The sequence below is a fragment of the Miniopterus natalensis genome, chromosome 4, assembly GCF_054644295.1.
Source record: "Miniopterus natalensis isolate mMinNat1 chromosome 4, mMinNat1.hap1, whole genome shotgun sequence".
NCBI lineage: Eukaryota > Metazoa > Chordata > Mammalia > Chiroptera > Miniopteridae > Miniopterus > Miniopterus natalensis.
The window spans coordinates 50,290,713-50,312,986 of record NC_142084.1 but is presented as its reverse complement, the minus strand read 5'-3'; the positions used below and the strand labels follow the sequence as shown (position 1 = coordinate 50,312,986).

The 22,274-nt window shown below is 40.7% G+C and overlaps 1 protein-coding gene across 2 annotated transcripts in view; it reads left to right on the top strand.

Moving 5' to 3' along the window:
- The first annotated feature begins 2,840 nt into the window (after positions 1–2,840).
- FNIP2 (folliculin interacting protein 2) overlaps positions 2,841–22,274 on the top strand; it is a 117,623-nt gene continuing 98,189 nt past the window's right edge. For both annotated transcript variants that reach the window (XM_087816532.1, XM_087816531.1), the window contains exon 1: positions 2,841–3,026. In XM_087816532.1, the coding sequence (XP_087672658.1) occupies positions 2,908–3,026 (119 nt within the window). In that variant the 5' untranslated portion in view covers positions 2,841–2,907. The remainder of the gene's footprint in view (positions 3,027–22,274) is intronic.

Here is a 22,274-nt window from a genome sequence, read left to right as displayed (position 1 = left end):
CATCCAAAGGAAGAATAAAAACCACATTTCTCTTTAAGGGTGAGACAGCTTTTCCCAGAATCACCCCTTTCCCTCCAGCTCCTTTCCCTCTCGCCTCCTTGGCTAGAATTGCCTCACGGGCTCATTCCTGAACGAATACCTTGCGAAAGGAATGGGACTGCACTTAGATCATTCAGACTAGAGGCTGCACATAACGCCAGATTACCCTGAGGCCTGGGGGAGGGACGGACACCTGAACAAAACCGAGGTTCTGTTAGGTGGAAGGGGGTAACAGATATTAGGTAGGCTAAAGTGGCCGCGACAGGCTAACGGTGGAAGCAAAACTCCTAAAGCACCTGACAGAACACACACTAATTAATTGGAGAGGGCTGTCACCAGGACCCCCATTGGAATACAATGAATAAGTCATCCCTTTTACCATTCCCGCTTTCCCATCACAGTGTTATTTTGTCATCTCTAAGCGTTCAGGATGTTGGTTTATTCCCTCCTCCTCTTGACAGCTGCATACAGGAGCAGCTGGCTGATCTGTTTCCTAAGATGCAGTGAGTGGGATGAGGTGCGTGACATGTACGGCGCTGGGACAGGAGCCACAAGACCAGTGCTGGAGACTCAGGCTATGCAGTGACCAATGGATGACATGCAAAAAAATGAGGTTTTGAAGAGGCCTTGAACAGCCGAGGAAAGAAATGATGCACCTGGGGTGGGAGAGCTGTCTAGAGCTGTCTCCCAGAACCTTGCTGGTTAGGACTTCCGCACGCTTTTAAAATCCAAAACGAGAGCTGTGGCCAGAGCCAGGATGAAGAAGAATGTGGCACTGAGAGGGAGCAAAGGGAAAGAGAGAAGCCGTGTGAGTTCCTTATTTCTCCCCTAACTGAAGTCTGTCCTTAATCATTTCACACGCACACTGTCCCTTTATGTTGCCCAATCAGGACCAAAAGGGAAGAGATGGCTGGGGTAGGGCTGCTGTCGTTATTTTCTCTTTTGGACGATCCTGCGCACTTGGGCTAAGCTGCAACTGAAACAGTCCTCTGGAGGTGAGGGCCAAGGGACACCACCTCAAAATCTTCTTACCCACGCAGCTGCAAAAGCTTGGTAGGCACGCCAAGAGGACGCAGGTTTCAGTCTGGAGAATAAAGACCATTATTTTATTTATATACCCCGGGGATGGGGTAAGGGAGAGTGGTGTGTTGCTGGGATGTATGAGCTGGGACCCTATCTTTAATAAAGTCACAGCATTTTAGGCCAATACCTGCTTTGCAGAATACTGACCAAAGTGGCAGTCTTGTGAGGTAGACGCTCCCAGCAAACAGAAAGAGCAAAGTTGCAAATCAGAGTCCTGTGTACACTTCACTGTGTAAAAGGATGATTGCTCACCAGTATGAGTACTTAATCCATCATTTTAACAGTAAAAATCTGAAGGGAAGAAAAAAAATTTCCATTTCGATCATCTTTCCCTTACCTTTGGGAAATGTCGACACATTGTCATTCGCAGTTTCCTACCAAAGCCAGAAAACCACGCAATAGAAACTGATGATGCAAATTAAAATAAGCCAAGAAGAGATATTTTTTATTACTTATATTTACGGAAATACATGTGTCTTTTTGAGTGGTTTGTCTCTGAGTCTCCACGGGTCTTCCTCTGAACAAGTGAGGATCCAGGTGAGAAACCTCACTGCTGGTGAAGGAGCCAGGAGAAGCAGGTCATCATCTTACTGGCTTTATTCCCATCATCAGAGAAGCTGGGGGGCTAACCAACGTTATAGGGGGGAGACTGAGACGCTGCTCTGAGCCTGGCGAGGTCTTTCACGCCGAGGGCTTTGGGAGAGCTCTCCACCGGAGGCTGAAGTGGGAATTAAACTCAAACACGCCTCAGAACATCGCCGCCTCTTCCCCAAACCAAGTCCTATCTGCCGTAGGACTTGGTAAGGTTCTTATGCTCCTTGATTGTTAAATACTATTGGGAAAGCATTTCCTTGTTATAAAATAGCTTCTCTTTAAGTTTCTAAATCTATGTAGTGAATTCCATGTGCTCACTCTCACATGCAACTTTTTATATAACTATGGTATGGTGCCCCAAGATGCCAAACAGAAGCCACATGCTTCCAATAAAAAGTTAAAAAAAAAATTAAAATGAGAAACGGAGAAATCGAATCTGGGTGTAGTAGAAACATGCGAACACCTTGGGTGTTGTGAGATTCAAATCAGTCCAGTGAAACGGCAGCGCCGTGCTTTAAACCCTTCCCTCCAGCACGCGCTTTCTATCAACGATCCCCTGCACCTGTACAAAGCGAGAACTCAAGTTCAGGGGCTTTGTCTCCAAAGAACAAAGATCGGCCCAGCCGCTCTCTCGCGGTTTCGAAAGAGCGAAGCCGCCCCGGGCTCCCCCGCAGCCTCTGCACGGCGCCCCCGCAGCAGCCCGCCCCGGCCGCCCGCGCCCGCCCCCGCCCGGCGGCCCCTTTAAGCGCCGCGTGCGCCCCCGCCCCCGCCCCCCGCGTGCCGCGAGCACGGGGCCGCCCGATCCGGGCCGCGCCTCCCGCCGGGGTTACGTGAGCCCGGGGCGGGCAACCATCAGGCCAATGGCCGCCGCCGGGGTGGCCGTGCTCCTCCCGCGCCGCCGCCGCCGCCGCCGCCGCCGCGGTGGAATTGCGGGCTCCTCCTGCAGGAGATAACTGTCAGCGTGCGAGGCGGCGGCGGCGGCGGCGGGCCGGCTCCGTCATATGACCGGCCGCCGGCCGCCCCGGCCCCGAGCAGAGTTCCTGAGCCGCAGCGGCCCCGCGCTCCCGCAAGGCTGGGCGGCCGCGCCGCCGCCGCCGCGATGGCCCCGCCGCCGCGGCCGCCGCCCCCGGCTGCGCGCTGAGCCGCTGGCCCCCGGAGCGCCACGGCCGGAGCCGCCGCAGCAGCAGCATCATGGCCCCGACCCTGCTCCAGAAGCTCTTCAACAAAAAGGGCAGCGGCGGCGGCAGCGGCGGCAGCTCCGCGTCGGCGTCCGCCCAGGGCCGGGCTCCCAAGGAAGGACCCGCCTTCAGGTGAGGGGGCGCCGAGGGGCGAGGCTGGCGCGGGACCGGAGTTGCTGCGGCGCCCCCGGGGATGGGAGGAGAAGTGGAGGGGCCGCCCGGGACGTCGCCGCCCGTCGCCGGCGCGGGGTCCCCGGGCTTGTCATCGACGGCGCGCCGGAGCCGAGTGTGGCCCCGAAACCTCTTTGCCCGCGAGGGTCCCTCCTCCGCGCTCCTGGCTTCCCCGGCGCTCCGGGCCCCTCCCTCCTTCCCGAGTTGTTCCGGGGGTTCCTGGGCGCGCGCTGGCTCGGCGGCGGCGGACTGGCCGGGATGGGGGCGAACCCCGTCCGCGGAGCCGCCTGGGCGCCTCCGCGGGCGCAGCGCAGCCGTGAGCTGTCATTTTGAGGGCAGCGCCGACCCATTGTGTACGTGACAGTATTTTGAAGTTGTGAAGGAGCAACAGTCACGAGAAAGGCGTTTTCCTTCTGTCTTGCCGTGTATGACAGGATCGCAGACGGATGGGTGAAAGTATGTCGTTTCAACGTCATGTGGAAGGTGGATGCCGCATGATGTGTGGAAAGGGGGAGCGAACTGCTTTTATGAAATGGCTGGGTTTCAGTTTAGCAAAGCTGGTGCATATCGTTAATAACATGCAACCTCGGGACACACACCTCTGCGTCCAAACGGCTAGCTAGCATTTATGGAGCATCGAGGATCTGAACTGCTGGATGTCGATTTCTCGTTTATTTCTCTTAACTGCTGCCCCGTGAGGTCGGTGCTGTTATAATTCCCATTCTACAGAGAAGGAAACTTAAAGTCACAGAGAACTTAAACAGTTTGCCCAGGATCCGCAGGAAATGTTGGCACAGGCTGCATTTCCACCCAAGTAGTGAGACCACAGAATCCAGCCTTTAAAATCTCTTTGCTCTTCTGCTTTCAAGGGCTAACTTTTAAAAGATGCCTTAAAATGCACACTTAGGTTGGGAAGTTCATTTACTTTCAACAATTTTTTTGGTGTTTTTTTCCCCCCCAGCCTATTTTTTATTGAGCACTTACTTCCAACCGTAACACTCTGCTAGGTGCTTTGTGGCCAAAATGTCTTGAAAAGCAGTTTATTTTTAAACAAGTCTAGTCCCAGTATAATAAATCTTTTAAAAGTTTCAGGCGTTTGAGTAAATTTTGTATTAAGTTTTCTATTCTAGATTTCGCTTTCTTGAATTCCATTCATTTAAAACACACACAGCCCCTCACTGCACTAATGTGAACTTGAAATACCAATATTTTGTGTTCGCGGGGGTGGGTGTGTGGTGGTGTGTGGCAGATACATTGTGAGGACTTTAAACTGCCTTCGTTACGTTCTCCTATTTCCTTTAGGCTAACTGGATCCTTATAATTTGAGTAGGGAATTCTATTCCTTTCACTGCTTTGAGTACTCGTGCTGCTGTGTTCCTTCTCAGAATGGTAGAATTACTTCAGACCCAGGGTGTGTAATTTCTTCTCTTCCCTGTTAGTAACCCAGACTCGATCAAGGGAACAAAGCCTGCAGAGAAAGGGGCATGTGTGTTACAGGTGTTTTTACTTTGGCAGCCATTTGTGGAGGGCATTTGAAGCCATTTCAGTGCCAGTGGAGGTAGCTGAGTGACATTATCATTGTTTCCTGTGCTCTCTGCCCAGTTGCCCACCATCACTTCCTCCATCCACAAGTTTGAGTTTATTTTGAACAAAAAACTGACTGTGGCTATATTTAGGGTCTGGCCATATTAGGGAAATTGATTCCCACTTGGTGGGAACATTATCAGTGTGGTGTTCTAGACTTTCCATTGGTGTCTGATGAAGAACACTAAAGTTGTGCCAAGGACTGGTAGTGTGTGTGTGTGTTCTAATTGACCTCATTAGAATTTTCTACAAGTTTTTGAGATAAAGGTCATTGGGAGAATTGGAGATCTCAGCTGAACATCTCACTTGATGACAGCACTTCAGCAGTTTCCCTTCGGGGGTGACGTGAAGCAGCAGACACCAGTAAAGACCCAGGAAGATGAAGACAAATCAACCAGTGCGCCCAAGCAGTCTTTCCTCCTGCTCTTTACCTGACTTAATGGCTTAACTCTTAGATGCTGTGCAGTGCTCCTGGGGAAAGCCTCCTGGAAAATTTCCCTTTTTTTGCCCTGCAAAATAATGACCTTGTTCTTCATCTTACCCAAATTTAGACAAATAGGAGCTAGCATGTGCTTTTTGGAGAAGAGAATGCCTTATATAGGGTATTAGCTGTCCTTGGGAGCCTGCTATGTAGTTGAATAGATTTTTAGAAATGAAGATAAAATATTTAGCCCTGGCCAGTGTGGCTCAGTTGGTTGAGCCGTCCTCCCATGTGCTGAGAGGTCACTAGTTCGATTCCCGGTCAGGACACATGCCTGGGTTGTAGGCCTATCCCCAGTAGGGAGTGTGCAGGAGGCAGCCGATCAATGGTTCTCTCTCATCGATGTTTTTCTTTCTCTCCCTCTCTCTCTCTCCCTCTCTCAAATCAATAAAAAAATACTTTTAAAAAAGATAAAATATTTAGGTTAATATTTGGGTTAATCTAGTATTCCTAATATGAATTTGAATTTATATTCCATGCATTTAAATACAGGTTCTAACTTGTAGATCTTGAGAGTTAAAGGTCCCCTGAAGATTCAGGTGGACTTTCTGGTCAGTTTTGTAGTATATATTGCCATATATTTTTGAAAAAGCCTAAGTAAAAACAAGATTCGTGTGTGTGTGTGTATGTGTGGTGTGTGTGTGTATTTTTTAGTTTTAGAGTTTGTGGAAGTCTTTTATATATTTTTCTGTGATGGACTTGAACTATTATTTTAAACTTTTCTGCACGTCTCTGAAGTTCTGCCACAGCTTCATCACGTTTGCCCTGGATGTTACTCTGTTCACTCTTGGGTACTTCTAAGTCATTTCCCTGGATTTCTTAGTGTTCTCTCATTCCCCCAGTTTTCACATACTGACGTTGATTAGAGAGTAAGTTTGTTGTCCAATATAAGCAGCTTATACACAGGGTCATTTTCAGATCTTCCTGTTTTCTGCCATTCCATCTAAAGAGAGAATGATCACAGTCAAGATTCCTTCCTTAAGTATATTTCTTTTAGGATCTTGACAAAAAGCCTTTTTCATAGCTATGAGGAAAGAGGTTGCTAGGAAAACAAAAAAGAAATAAAAGAGATTGAGTTTACATGTTTGGGAGAAGTAGTTAGGAACACTATATGATTATAGAATTTGTGAAGTGTAAGCTCTATTTAAAGTTATAAAATTGCATTGTGGTGTTGAAATTTGAGAGAATTCTTTGCTGGTCTTCAGAATGCTTTTACTTTTAATTAAGTGATACATAAATATATATTTGAATAACCCTTTGTTCCAGAAGGATAAATTAGAACAAAAAGAGATTATTTGTCTAGTGGCTCAAGTCAGAAGTGGAATTGGGTTCTTGGTTACTTTGGATTTAAGGTCAGCATGTTTACTTAGAAATTTTTAAAAGCCAAGATATACTCAGTGACATGCATGTCTGGTTCAAGTTTGAAGTTTTATCTTAAAGGTTTTTTTTTAAATGTCTCTGGTGAATTAGTGGACTAGTTTCTACCTAAAATGTATAGGCATCAGGGAGGTGAAAAAGATCATGGATTAGCAAATGTTTTATTTTGGACCAGTTAGATGAAATAAGTAAGCATATATATCACTTGGATATGAGGAGTAAATAACAGCATTTCAACTGCTTGGTAACTAGCTGTGTAAATGCTAGAAAGAGTAGACTCCACTCCTCCCCTCCAGTCCTGAATGGCCTAGTTAGTGCTAATCCACATTCTGTTAGAACAACTGTAAGTAATCTTTTATCAGGTTAGTATAAATATAATTTAATCCACTTATTGTCATTATGGAATAGCATCTGATGCTCATGTGCTTGTGATTTTGTGTTCTACCTGTACAATTCAAGGTAGGATGCTCTTGGTCCTGCCTACTGGAATTCAAAGTCTGAAGGACAACAGCTTATACACCGAGATGAATAAATAGCAAATAACACATTGGAAACTATAACAAGAAGATAATGCAAACACTGATAAAGAGTAAATCTTTACATAAAGTACAGCATTAAGAACTCACTGCTGTGATCCTTTGTACGGCTGAGGGCAGGACCATGACTTACTCTTCCCTCTCACGGAGGGATATCACCCAGAAGTGCGTCCCCTCTTCCCCTCCCATTGCCAGCTCCCAGGATACAAGCATTTCTAATGATATTTTTCTGAGACAGGGTGGAGAATATTCCGGAAAAAACACAGTTTAGTTCCACTATGTTCATATTTTTAATGCCTATAACAAAACATGTGACACGTAAATAATTTTGATTTCTTCTTACTACTTCCTAAAAGTCTTCCTGGGTGTTTCCTTGCCTGCTGTGGATTTATTGGCACACTCATCACATCGGATCTCCTTGTTCTGAAACATGCCATGCACTGTGGGGGGTTATTAGAGATTTTTTGGCAGAAGTAAAGAAGGGACTGTTCTGTCTAGTGCAGTGGTTCTGTTAAAAGCACCTGGGAGACAAATTAAGGAGACCATTGATTTAATCCTGCTTCATGCACCATGTGACACCCAACAGGTCCCTTCATTTCTCTGGTCCTCATTTGTAAAGTGACAGCACCAGTGAAGTGTAATAGGGCTGTGGTGAGGAGGTTACATAATGAGTTTGGAAACCTTCTGAAAAGAATAAGACGCAGTACAAAATGATTTAAATATTACCAAGATCCTTTGAAGTCATGGGGTTCAGTATTACTCATTGAGGCTTTACTAAAATTGAATCGTCTTTCAGAAAGATTCAGTCCAGAGGACAACAGATTGTATATTCATTATATATATGACTGTTTTCTTTCTATAGATGGGAGACTTGAGATAGAACTGAGGTGACATGTTTTTATTTACTTATTTTTTTTTACCTCGATGTTGTCAGCGATAAAACATAGACCCTAAGTTTTCAGAGGAGTGTTAAAGATACTCAGCAGGCAGTAACTCAGACCTGGGTGGAGATGACTGGGAGTTCAGAAATATTTTTAAGACTCTGGTGTATTAGTTTTTTAGAATTATTTGCAAGTTCTTTTAAAATCAAGAATAAAATCTTATTTAGCCAAAGGGGGAAATTTGTTAAACAGAATAATACGGCCATACAATGGATTATACTCTGCAGCAGCCAAATTATTTTATATATATATATATATATATATATATATATATATATATATGTATACACACACACATACATATATATGCACACATACACATATACTCACGTATATTTGTGCATATATGGACACATGGAAATGTGTTCTCAATAGAAAAAGTAAAAACAAGGTATAAACTTATATGAATAATATTTAAAAATAGGAGTGTGTAATTTGATTATGCATGTGTGGGTGAGGGTTAGGAATACTGTACACCAGCATATTAACAGTTGTTGGCGAGGGGCATGTGTGCAAGTTTTATTTTACTCTTTTGTGTTCTTTTCTTGATGATATTTTGGATTTTTCTCTAATAACTTTATATTACTCTTGTGATTTAAATTATTTTAAATGTTAAATAGTCTTTGGGGTATTTTACACTATGAAGGAGAGAATGAGGATAACATGTATGGAGAAACTTGATCTGAATAAAAACTCAGAATTTTTCCTCTTTGTTAAAATAACTGTCAGTTCCTGTTATTAAAAGTAATGTGCTGTGAATTTTAATGTACTTAAAACATAAGTTCATTGTGAACCTTAGGAGACCAATTTAATTGGTGATGCTGATCATTGTAGACAATATACATGTGCAAATTTTTAGTAGTCAGGCAGGGTCACTGCTTCCTCGAGCCTTGGAGCCCAGTGTGGTCTTCACCCACGCAGGTCTCAAGTTTAGTGATCAAGAGAAGAAATCTAATTAATATTTATTTGAAATATGTTTATAAAAAAGTGACACAACTTTTAGATTTGGGGAAAACATGGGTGAGTTAAAGGGCTTGGCTTGAGTGCATTTAAAGTTAAAACATAGCCTGGCCGGGCGTGGCTCAGCGGTTGAGCGTCGATCTAGGATCCAGGCTATCAGGGTTCGATTCCTGGTCAGGGCACATGCCCAGGTTGTGGGCTTGATCAGTGACTCTCTCATCATTGATGTTTCTGTCTCTCTCCCTCTTCTTTCCTCTCTCTGAAATCAATAAAGATATATTTCAAAAAAATAAATAAAATAAAGTTAAAACATAAATTATAACTAAGTTCTGAGCTGATTGTGTTACACATTGTTATTTGACTTAGTAGGTGGTCTTGAGAGATGGCCTGGGCAAGTATAGATCTAAAGAGAGCACTGGTTTTTGTTGTGGCTTTAGGTTGTTTCTCATGGTTTGCTTGTGAGGTCAGTGTAAGGAAACCACTTTGCTGTTGTGTTTCCTTGGCAAAGGAAGTTGTAAAAGATTGTCCTTGCACTCACAAAGTGCTTTGGCTGCCAGCATGAACTCCTGGTGGGTGAATCTGATTTGGGAACTGGTCCTGCTCTTATTTCTCCAGCCACTGTTTTTCTTGGTGTGGGCGAAAAGGAACAAATGTTTTATCCTGATTGTACAAGTCCCTTGCCTAGTGTGAATTGTTAAGGCTGCTCTATGAGATCATGTCTTTGGCTGTACAAGTCAGTCTTTCCCTTTGCATATAAGAGGGCTGAGATATTTGGTGAGTTTCTACTTAGCAAGCGTTCTTTATCTCAGGTTTGTGAAAAATGATTATTATGTAAAAGAGGAAAAACAGGATGGACTTTTCCAGTTAACTGGGCATGAAATAGTGATTTCCCTCAGCTCCACCCGGTCTGTAAATGGAACATCCATGACTCACTTCTCAGGGCTACACAGGCACTTTTGTAACCAGTGCTTGAATGGGAGGGTGGGTTGGGGATGGAAGGGGATGGGCTGGCATCCCACTTGTGTTCAGCCAGAATCTGTCCAGCTGCCTTTATAATGGACTTCTGAAAAGGACAATGTGCCTTCTCACACATCATGCTACATATTTTTTTCTTATCACACTTTCTGTTTGTGCCGAAATAATACAACATATTAAGTGCAATAAATGTAGCCATTAATACTGTAATGCTGTGGATAAGTGTAGTATAGCACAGTGTTCTTTCTGTTACATAAGATTTTACTATTAGCATGAGTCTAGATCCCTGACTATCATATTCCTCTCTCTTTAACTGCATGCCTTTCATTTCTATATATACTTAGAGTATTTTTTCTAGTTATTTGTACCTGAATCTCGCTTAATTTGTATATTGTGCTCTGGAATATGTGGCCAGCATAGTGTTATAAAGAGATACATGTACTACTTTATGAAGATGATTTTATCACCACACCTAAGACTTTTTAATCAGAAATAAGCACATTTCTATATTTGATAGACTACATCTTTCAATAAATGATCACTGGTGTTTGATTATCACTGATGTCTAATTGAGAATGGTCACCAATTCACGTAGGGTGTATGAGAGCGGTCACTGGGGTAGTAGAAATTCATCCCCCAGGAGCTGAGGAGGATGGGTCGAGAACCTACATATCTGGTGGGGCCCTCAGTCTAGTTCCCAGGAAGGATAGTTGCATGTTGAAGGCTAATAATTTAATTAAGCAGCATGTGTCAACAACCGTAACTCTGTGTGTTTATGACAGAAATATTTTTCTGGAAAAATTCGTGGTCTACTTATTGGAATGTTCCCTGCGTTACATTATGTATGTAGCTATCAGCAGAAATTAAACGTGTACATGAACTTACTTGGCAATTTAACACAACCTAAGAAATATACTAACTTTAGTAGTATCTGCTTTTCCTTGATTTAGGTATAGTACTCAAGACCCTGTAATCTTAAATGCAGCATCACCAAGATTTAATGGTCAAATAGTTATTAATTTTATTTATTTGTGGCCTACTCTGACCGAAAGGTGTGTATGTGTGTTCAATATTTTATTCATGATATATTTCTACAGAACACATTAACATTCACTTTAACAGTTTTACAAACAGAAAATGAGAATTTTCTTACAAGTACAGATATATCAGTTAAATGGAATTGAGTGGATTTTTGTATTTCATTGGATTAATTTTACTAACTAAACTTTTCATCCAGTTGTCATGGCAACTCTGTTTCTTCACAACTTGAGGACAAGTTAGATGTTAACGGGCACATTCCTCAAGAGATGAAACAGGTGTTGATTTAGGATGTGTTAGGAAGAAGCAACAGAATCAGCAGTCTGATCAGTTCTGCCTTTAACACTTTATAAATACTTCAGATTACCAACTCTCTCTTCCTTGGTGTACCCAGAAAATTGGACATTTTCTTTTTTTCTATCTTACAGTCGAAAACTTAGAGGTGATGGAAAAAAATTCAGTCTGTCTGCTATTATTTAGCTCTTAATTAACTCTCCTCATTTACTCAAGATCTTTTATAAAATATGATAGAGAAATGACAGTATTTTAAAAATTTGCCACTTTAAAGCATGCATTTGAAAGTAATTGAATAAAACAATAAAATAACATGTTATGGTTAGAGCACCCATATGGGAATTCTTCTAAATTCTAGCTCTGCCTTTGTGTCTCTGGTTCTTAATGCAGCGTTCAGCAGGAAGTTGCATTTAATAGAATACCTGTTGAATGAATGAATATAAGAGTTTTGCAAAGTGATGATCCTTAAAAGTTCTCTGGTATTCTGGAATCTGATCTCCTGAAATATTATTTTTTTTTAGTAGGGAATTGACTTTCTTGATGTTTCTGGTATGTATTGTGACATTTTTAAAAGGAACCTGTTAAAATCTTTCCTTCTTTCTATTAATGTTAATAAATTGTTTTTCTGGTATCAAATTCAGAGGATAAATACTCTGAAGGTACTTGTCACCTCCTCAACAAAACAAAAACAAAAACAAAAAAAGATCTAGTGGTAAAGTCCCACAGCTATTGAACATGACCTACTGAAAAGAGTAAATATCTATAAACCTTTGAAATTATTAGCTGTGAGTTATTAATATAAAACTTTGTTCTATACTTTTTAGATTTATTGGAATTCCTGTGTGGCTTGGAAAAACCGAAATACATTATAGAATGAAATTAGCTAGTTGGTTCTTTCAAATTTAAAATACAGCACACTTAATTATAAAAACTGTATTGGTATTCTGAACCCTGAAGAGACTGTGTTTGCATATTACATGAAGTAAGTGCTTTAGACAAAAGATGGAATCATCTCTGTATTCCATGTATGATTTTTCCATTTGAAAAAAATAACTTAAAAATGGGTTTATAAATCTGACATGTTCTTTAAGAAGAGTATAGTCCAGACTAACAACATTAATGATGGCCTACACTGTGTGAGGGAGTGCACTATGAGTAAACATGTTCTGTAAGCGTATCAGGCAATGACTGTTTGCCGTAGAATGGTTCATTGAATCAGTTAGTTGCTAGGGCAGAAGGAGGTAGCAGAAACTACTGTCTCTGCCCAGAGGGAGAAGAAGGACCCTTGGAAGCCACTTGGTTGTTTCCAAGTGTGCAGGGCTCCATGGTAACCCTTTAAACACAGATAGTGACCCCTGCTGTGGGGTACTATACATGGCTTAGTGCATGAGTTCCTGAGAAATTGTTTACAAATTAAATTATGATTTTTTTTGTTCGTTATTAATATTTAAATGCACCTGATAAAAAAAAATTGAACAATGTAAAATGATATACATTGAAATATAAGTCTCATTTCATAGGCCTAATCTCTCCCCCAAAGGCTACAATTATCATACTAGTTTCTTTTATATCCTTCCAGAAATAGCCTATGCAAATACAAGGACAAAAATTCTTTTTTATTCACTCAGTGGTGTTTGCTGGACACACTGTTTAGCATTTTCCAATAATTGCCCAGTATTCCATTGAATAAATACATGTATAATACTTTAACCCAGTAGTTCTCAAGTTTGGCTGGATATTAAAGTTACCCAGAGAGATTTTAGATGCCCATACCACTCTCTCAGAGGTCCTGATTTAATTGGTCTGGGTTGGGGTTTCTGTCTTTATGAAACCCTCCCCAGATAATTTTCATGTGCAGCCAAGCACACTAATTTTAACCAGTCCCCTGCTGATGGATACCTAGATTGTTTTCAGGCTCTTTTAGAGATTGTGAACTTCCTGGTCAGAAGATCCTTATGGATCCTTATGGGTAAACTCAAGTATGTTAGTGGAGATGATTTAAAGTACTAAGGAAACGATACTGGTGGGGAGTTGGTGAAACTCACACCCAGTGCACTCTTGGTCATTGTTGATTACTTGTCTAGTCCAGTGTCTGTGCTGATTGTTCTAAACTCTTTTGCAATTCGGTTTGGCTGTTCTATGTGGACATAAAAATACTTGTACTTTTTTGACTCCAGTGATTTAAAAGAAAAAAAGTTCTTTGCATGAAAAAGAAAAAAAGCAAAATCGCTTTTGTGCATGGAGATGTTCTTTAGACATTATTGTTAGTTATAATGATAAAAATCTAAAAACAGTCATAGTAGTTGTCTAACAACAGGAAAGTGGCTAAATTGTGATATTAGCTTCATGGGATATTATATGATGGTTAAATGGTTATGAGGATTGTATTAATATAATTAAATTATATATTTAATTTATTAACATTATACAATTAAATGTAATTACTATAATTATTACGTTAATTACACATAATTATCAATATATTATTATTAATACATCAGTATTTAATATTATGTTAATATAATCAAATGCTTGATATAGTAAATGAAGAAACCAAAACCAATTAGTACATACAAGATGAATATATTAGCAAAATATGTAAATGTATGACTACAAAGGAAATGTAGGACTACAAAGGAAAACAGAAAAATACAACAGTTGATGTGATGCAGTAATGAGCTTGCAGGCAAATATCCTTTTTAAATTCCTTTATTATAAAATTGTGTGAGCAAAAAATAAAATTAGAAAAATTGTTTTATAATGCAAATAGCCATTTATGATTTTAAAGATGTATTTTCATATTGTAAACCTTGTTAATTAGTGGACATATTATAGAATATGTATGTAAGTGGCTTCTCTTGATTAAGATGCCTGTAAATAGCTACTTCTTAAGAATTTTAAAGGAGACCCCTCTGGAATCTGTAGGAAATAAAACTATCTACCATGTGCTGGGCACTGTGCTGAGTTGCTTTTATTTTCTCATCTCACTCATGTCTCACAGTTATCCTTTGAGGGTAGGTATTAGATAATTTATAGATTATAAGTTTATAATAATTTATAGATGGAAAATTGAGGCTTGCTGGAGATTACTGAGTGGTTAACTAGTGATGCTGGGAATTCAAACCGAAGTCAGTGAGTTCTTTCCTCTCTGCAGGTTAATATATTTGAAGTACCTAAGACGATAAGACTGTGGAGTTTTTAGGGAAGTGTGAAGTCTAAATATTATTTCTAGGGAGCTTCCCATTTAATTGTATAAATAATAGATGTTCAGTTTAAAAAAGTAATTGATAATGCATAGCAGTTCAGGACCAAATCTCTAAAGTCAGATTAAGATGAAAGAAAGGAGTGAGGACTCTTTAGTCTGGCTGGTTAGGGAAGGCTTCACCAAGGAGATAAGATCTGATGAGAAGAATTCAGAGTTGAGGATCATAAAGACTTTTTACCGTAGAGGTGTTCCTGGGTTGATGAATAGATCAGTTCTTTGAAATAAGGGTACTCCTGTGAGGCGAGATCCACTGGGACCTGTTTGTGCAGGGCCTTCCAAGTATTATTAATTTTAAGGTTTAAATTTATGTGACCCCAAAGAGTAGATAGGTTGTCTTCAATTTATATTTTGAGGATTAATAGAGTAGGGACTTTGTTAGGATTTGTTTTCTTGAGATCAAACCTGGCTCCCTCACTTATAATATAAGGCACATTATCTTCTCTGAGTTTTTTCACCTGTAAAATGGATGTAAAATCGCTTTTCTTACTGGTTGTTGAAGCCTAGAGATAATATATATCAGTCATACCTACTGCACAGTCCTTGTTACCTATTATGCATTCAATAAATGGCAGCTCTTTTAACTCTCAGAGCCTTAAATATTATTTGTCTCTCCCTACAGCTCCTTCAGCTACTTCCCTCTATTAATCCCATCTCAGATTGTGGGGAAATGGCAAGTAGCTTGTTTTTATCAAAAGGTGAAGTTCCTTCTCTGAAGGCATTGGGAAGCCACTGCACTTTTGAGTTGTGGATTGATAAAGCAGCTTGCTCTTTTGGTGCTGGGATCCAAGTAAGTGCAGTTTTACTGTATATAGTGTTAGTATTCAGAACCTGTCTTCCTTAGTTTTCCCTCTGTCCCCCAATCCCAGACCTCTCTTATCTCCAAAGGAAAAACACAAAATTTGATACAACAAAAACATCCTCCTCCCACCTAGGGTTTCCCTCCCAGCCTGTGCCAAAATCCGTACTTGGTAAACCTGTCAGATCTCTCTCTCTCTCTCTCTCTCTCTCTCTCTCTCTCTCTCTCTCTCTCTCTCTCTCTCTCTCTCTCTCTCTCTCTCTCTCTCTCTCTCTCTCTCAAGACTTTATTTGTTTAGAGCAGGTTTAAATTTACAGTAATACTGAGAGGAAGGTATAGAGATGTCCCATACAGCCTCCCTACCCCCAAACATGCATAATATCCATTCATTGTCAAGATCATTCACCAGAATGGTACATTATTTATCAAGGATGAACCTATATTGACACATCAGAATCACACAAAGTCCATAGTTTACCTCAGGGTTCACTCTTGGTATTATATATTTCATGAGTTTTAACAAATGTATAAATGACATATATCTATTATGATAATATCGTACAGAGTATTTTTACTGTCCTAAAAATCCTCGATGCTCTGCCTATTCATCTCTCCTCCCATACCTAGAATCTCTTTTTCTATTTCAGGAGCTGCTCCTTTTTTCTAAGTAGTTTCCTGACAGGTCTTGTATTGATTAATTTCCCAAACATTTGTGAAGAGCCAGTTGTGGCTGTATCCTAAAATCCCAGACTTATTCCAAGGTGAGGAGTTGTTTGTGTTTGAAGACTGATTAATTCAGTTACTTGTGATAGATTTTTACAACAGAAAAGGGCTGGGGGAGGGGGCTGGAAAGAGAAAGGCATTTGTCTCAGAAGCTAGAAAAAGGGAAAACTTCCAATTGTCCGGTAATCTTATCTTGCTGAAGTGCTAAGTACTGCCCCTAATTGCGTGGGGGTGCTAGTTTAGATAATGTAGGAAGGGAAGTATGCAACCTCTGCCTGCTCCAAATAAAGCTGTTAAAAAGTGGCCTAGTTCCAGTAGGTACAAACCTCCGCTTTGATTTGTTCATCATTAGTCTTCCTTCTTCGAATCTTTCCTTCAAATTTAGGTTGCATTGGACTTTGCTCTTAAAGCTGATTACTGTACCGCACTGCTCTTTAGCTACTCCAGCCAGTATTGAGTTTTACAGCTTGGGCCGTTAAAGTCAATATTGTGTTTAACACAGAGGTAGCAACGTGAGTTGTTTTGAGATTGCCTTGACCCTGCTAGCATGTTAAGTGGCTGTTTAAGAGGAAGGTTCTTTTCAGAATTATGTCAAAATTAGCACCTGATTGTCAGAATTGTTGTGGTCCAAAAAGGAGACCATAGTAGGTAACTTCCCTGGAGTTAAAGTATTGCTATAATGTGTTAGACCTGTGCTCTCTCCTTTTATGTTAGAAACCTTTATGTGCAAAGAGATATTAGTACCCCAGAGATATTTTTAGTGGGGGAGGGGCATTCTTTTTCTTCAAAACAAACCCCAAAGTATTGTTAATCTATCAGTTATCTCCCCTTGGTTTAGAAGACTTCCCTTTTCTTCCCATCCTAGAAATATTAGGGACAGTGGGATCTTTACCAACTCTGCCCTAAGAAATGGGAAAGCAGGCTTTATATTTATTTTTCTTTCTTTGGTCTCTCCTTCTCTCCCTCCCTGCCTTCCTTCCTTCTGACATTCTCAGTAAAGATCCATCAGCTTAGTTCCTATGTGGCAGAGGAGGAGATCATTTGACCTACATTGGTCTAGGCTCTGGGTGGCCTGAAATCCTCACGGCTGGAATTCTCCATCTGGTTTTATCCAGTCCAGAGCCTGGGCCAGTCTAACTTACGAGGATTTGAGGCTGAGATTTGGCATCAAAGCTTAGCAAGTAATTAAGGATTTATATATCTTCCATTGCTTTCTCTGAATGTTGTTTCCTTGGGGACCTAACTGGTATGCATGGAGGAATGTGCATGAGGCATATTTCAAAAGGAAAAACTAGATGGGATGTGAAAGTGAGAGGGGGAATTGTTAACAAAAAGAATAATTCTGCAAAAGTAGTAGTATATAAAATAACATCAAGGTTTTCAGCCTGAGTAACCTGGGAGAATTATAGCATAATTAATAGCAATAACACAGTTATAAGGAGAATGACTTTTAAAAGGGACATATACACAATTTTGGTTTTGCACATCCTGAGTTTGAAGTGCAGTGGATATTCCAAGTAGTGATGTTCATGAGGTATTGGTTGTCAGGGGAGATGTTAAGCCAGTATTTGCCAGAGGGCCCAGGAAATCCACATTTTGCTTTTTAAGACTTTTTTTTTTTTCTATTCCCTTTCTCAAAATTACTTTTGTCAAAATTCTATTTGTTCTTCCAAACTCAGTTCAGGTGCCACCTCTGATTGTCTTTGCTCATTGCTCCCAAATGGGCATGCCCTCTGAACTCTTGAACTTAGAGTTCTTTTTTTTTTTATGACACAGCATTCCACTAGTTGTTTTTCTAATTGTCTAAACACTACCAAATTATACCTTGAGTGCAAGGAGCATTATATGTGGCGTAAAGGTTAAGCATCCACCTAGGATCCAGGAGAACTAGGTTCGATTCCCAGTCAGGGCACATGCCTGGGGTTGTAGGCTCGATCCCCAGCAGGGGGCGTGCAGGAGGCAGCCGATCAATGACTCTCTCATCATTGATGTTTCTATCTCTCTCTCCCTCTTCCTCTCTCTCAAATCAATAAAATATATATTTTTTAAAATGTGCTTTTTTAGAACTTTAGTCTGTCCTAGAATAGCTGGAGCATCATCTTTACCTGAACTGACCAGACCTGAAACTCATTTACCACTTAACTTAATCTGTTCAAAGAACCCTGAAACATCTTACTATGTGTTCCCTCATTTTCCTGGTAAAAAATGTTTAATGCCATTTAGAAATATGGCCAGCCTGTCACTCAGATTAGTTAAGAAAATGTTAAATTCAGTCTTACACCCATCCCTGAAAGACGACTCTGTTTATACTTCTTCTTCTGGAGAAATGGTTGTTTATTCCTACTTTTGTTTTCTGGTCCTAATCCAGTTTTCTGTCCAAGATAAATATTCTACTGGCTTCATGCTGTTTTATCCTCATAAAAGCAAGTGGCCAGATACCTGTGTACTAAGGCGGTTCATATAGTAAAAACTTTAATGGTAGATGAAATTCAGATGAATAAGGGAACACTTGTTTTGGTTTCCCATGGCCATAGTTTAAAAAAAAACCCACCTAAGTTTGCTAGTGCATAAGTCATATACTATTACAGCTTCAAGGGACCATCAGAAGTTTGTTCCTCCCATTCAATTTTTGTGTATATCAGTTTTGAAGTGAGTGGACCAACTAGAGTTTGAAAGTACTTATTTCACCCATAAATTGTGGCTGTCCTCAGATGGTAATGAGAGTTGACGGTGGTTTTTATTTCCCGCAGAACACAGCTTAGTTTGGGAAGAGGCTCTGACAGTCACCCCTGCAACCTTTATTCTGTGAGATTCTTGCTCCCTGTTTCCTAAAAGAGTAGTGACAAATTAACCAGAGTCAAAGGTATTGTGATTTTGATCTCCTGGAGTTTCCTTCTCCTGATGACTCTGTGTTTTCCTCTTCATGATGCTTTCTACCTTTAATTTGCCACCTTAATTGACTTAGATGAGGTAATTTCTTAGTGGGATGGGGATAGGAAACACAAGGGGGATAGATTATTTTTCTGAGTCTTGCTTTTTAAGGCCCTAAGGTTTCTTTTAATTCCCAAGTCTGTGATTTGAATTTTATATCTGAGACAGAAACACCTGTGACCCCAGGTGGCTGCCAGTAGTTTAGGGGGGGGACTGGCAGGGATTGGAGGATCTCACACTTGGATGTTATTGAGAAAGTTAGGAATATTCCCCAACCCCCATGAGAGTGATTAGCCAGAAGCCCTCTTAATTGAATCATTTCTTTTCCTTAGCAAAGACAAAGAAAGATTTGTTTAGCCTATAAAATATAGTGGTGATGGTTTCAAAGTAGAAACAAGCCATGCTGGAGGTTTAGGATGATGAAGTTAGGAATTGCATGTGATGATAACCAATTTTCCCATGTTTTTTTCTTTTATAAATTGTGGTGAGGGAGAGGTGCATATTGGTAAATGTGCTCGTTGTGTGTAAAAGAGCAGTATTTCATAGAAAGTATAATTGATGAGAAAGACTTAGCTATAATAACTGGCATTTATTTTTCAAAGCAGTTATATTTATTTTATAGACCAGAAAACAGTCTCACTGGCCAAGGTCACAGAAATAGTTGTCTGTATGGGTAGGGCCAGATCTGAAACAGCAGACCTCTTGATTCCTGCATTGGGCCTCGGCCAGTTTTTAGTCCTATGAATGTGTGCAGGTTTACTTGTTTTGCCCTTGTTAACAGCTGTTAGAACTTATAGCTAAAATGCATTTATTATTATTATTTTTTTTATTAATCCTCACCGGAGGATATTTTTCCCATTGCTTTTTAGAGAAAGTAGAAAAGAGAGAGACATTGATGTGAGAGAGATGCACCGATTGGTTGCCTCCCACAGTTGCCCCAACTGCGGCCAAGCCTGCAACTGAGGTACGTGCCCTTGCCTGGAATCGAACCCAGAACCCTTCAGTCTGAATGCTGACACTGACCACTGAGCAAAACCAGCTAGGGCTGCATTTGTTGTTTTTAATGATCATAAATCTGCATTCTTTTGTTTGTTGAAACTGTGTGCTATTTTTGTGCCTTTTTCTGATATTTCAGTGCTCAGAACTGTGCATATAACTCATAAAAATCACCTCTAAATTGCTTCATGTGGCTGCCCCTGTCTCATTTCTCTTTGCTCTTCCCCTCACACTCTTTACAGTCAACGTGAACTTTTCTTAGTTCCTCAAATAATGTTGAACTTTCCCTTTATAAAGATTTCTTTGCCTGGCACTTGCCTCCTCCCTTCCTCCTTTAACCTACTGACTCCTACCTAGGGTGGTGGTTAGGGGTCGGCATGGGCTCTGGAACCAGACTTTAGGTTTCCAATCCTGACACCATCGCTTAATAGCTGTATGAGCTGTATGATCTCCTGAGCTGCTCTGTGCTGTGTGTTGCTGTCTTTTTTTGTGTTGTTTTTTTTTTTTTTTGGTACAGTGGGAATAATAGTAACCAGCTCCTGGTGTGGTGATGAGATTTAAGTGGGTTTGTTCTTTCAAAGTTAGAACAGTGCCTGGTACAGGGTAAATTCTTTGATAGCTGGAAACCTTTGCTGATAGTGCCTGCCCCTCCCCCCCCCGCCCCCGGACTAGATAGCCCTGCTCTTTCTCATACTCATCATGGCATTTAGCACCCTATCCTGCTGGGTTGTAATTGCCTCCGTATGACTCTACCACTCCACTGCAGGGACTGGGAGGACCATGGCCTGTCTTTGTTCACTTTGGGATACGGCACTCAGCATGTATAGGTACCTGGGAAATGTTTGAATAAATGAGTAGGTAAAGGACCCGTTAGCTCATGTTGTGAGCTTAATGCCTTTGACCTCAGTTTTCCTTTTCTTCTTTGAAGATCACCTTAGCCTCTGTTTGGCGTTTTTGTTGGGGGTAATTTTAGGAGAAGGGAGATAAGATCATCTCCTAGTTTAGCCTAGGTTTCTTTATGGAAGCTTTTGGCACTGTAACACATTATTGCTTAGTATAAAAGAGGCTGGATATATGAACAGGCCTCTTGAAAAGCTGCTGTGTTCTCTAAGAAAAGGTTAAAATGGGTTCCACAAAAACAGGCTAGACTCCCGGGGAACACCCAGTTGATGTTGACCACAATCTGGATTTAACCTAATAACTGTCCCAGCCTCACTGCCCCAGCTCTCTAAACACACACTCACAGGATTTCCCGGCATTCAACTTTTGTTGGCAATCAGGTGTACTGTGGCCATATGTAGCAGTCAAAGCCACTTGACTTTTCTCCCTTACATGCTCTATCCTTAGTCAAAAATAAAAACAATGTAAAAGGAAGAGCTTATGCAACAGCAGAATAGTTTCTGGTTGAAATTAATGAGATTTTTCCCCCCAACTCTACTGGTGGTGGTGATCTGGCTTAGTCTTGGCAGTTCCTTGGATGGTGGGGATGTTCTGGGTGAAAATAATGCCATACTTAAGGGGAAGGGGGAAACAGGAAGGAGGAAGGGGTTTGCTGTGCTGCTATGATTCCTCTGTTTAAAGCCATTAAAGGTTTGGAGTACCAGAAGAGTGAGACTAGCAATTAATTGCTATAGAATCTATCGGATTGTCAAGGTGCAATAGGGAAAAGCTAGGATTAACTAAGACTGGACTTTCATAGCAGTATCATTTTAAAAACAAGTTCCGTTTCTTGAGCTTGCTCCTCCTGCCTTCCTATATCTAGTCTGCCCTAATAGAAAATTGATAATAATAAAATTTAGTGAGCACCAACTATATACAGACACTGTCCTAAGCACTTTCCACATAGAGCCAATGTGTGTGTGTGTGTATGTATATATATTTATAGTATTTATAGTTTGTTTACATTTTAAATTTTAATTTAAATTTAGTTTTTTCTTTTTAAGGAAAGCAAGGCAGGATTCATAGCAGTTAAGAGTATGTGTGAATGCATGTTGGATTTGAACCCCACTTCTTTTTTACTTGCTGTGTAATTTTGGGCAAATTACTTTCTATCTCAGATTTCATACCTTTACATTAAAAGAGTCCTATTAGATGAGATAGTGAGAACAAACTACTACTGTGCTAAGCTCATAGTAAGGTGCTCATTGTTAGCTAATTAAGCAATTAACCAATTGGTTTGCTGTCTCCTACTGGGTGTGACCTTGATTGTGATTGGTGTCCAGGGAAATTTATGAAAAATTTCATAGCATTTCTTCTATGGCCTGACTGGGAAGTTAATTCAGTACATTGATCAGTGCTTCTGATGGTGTTGC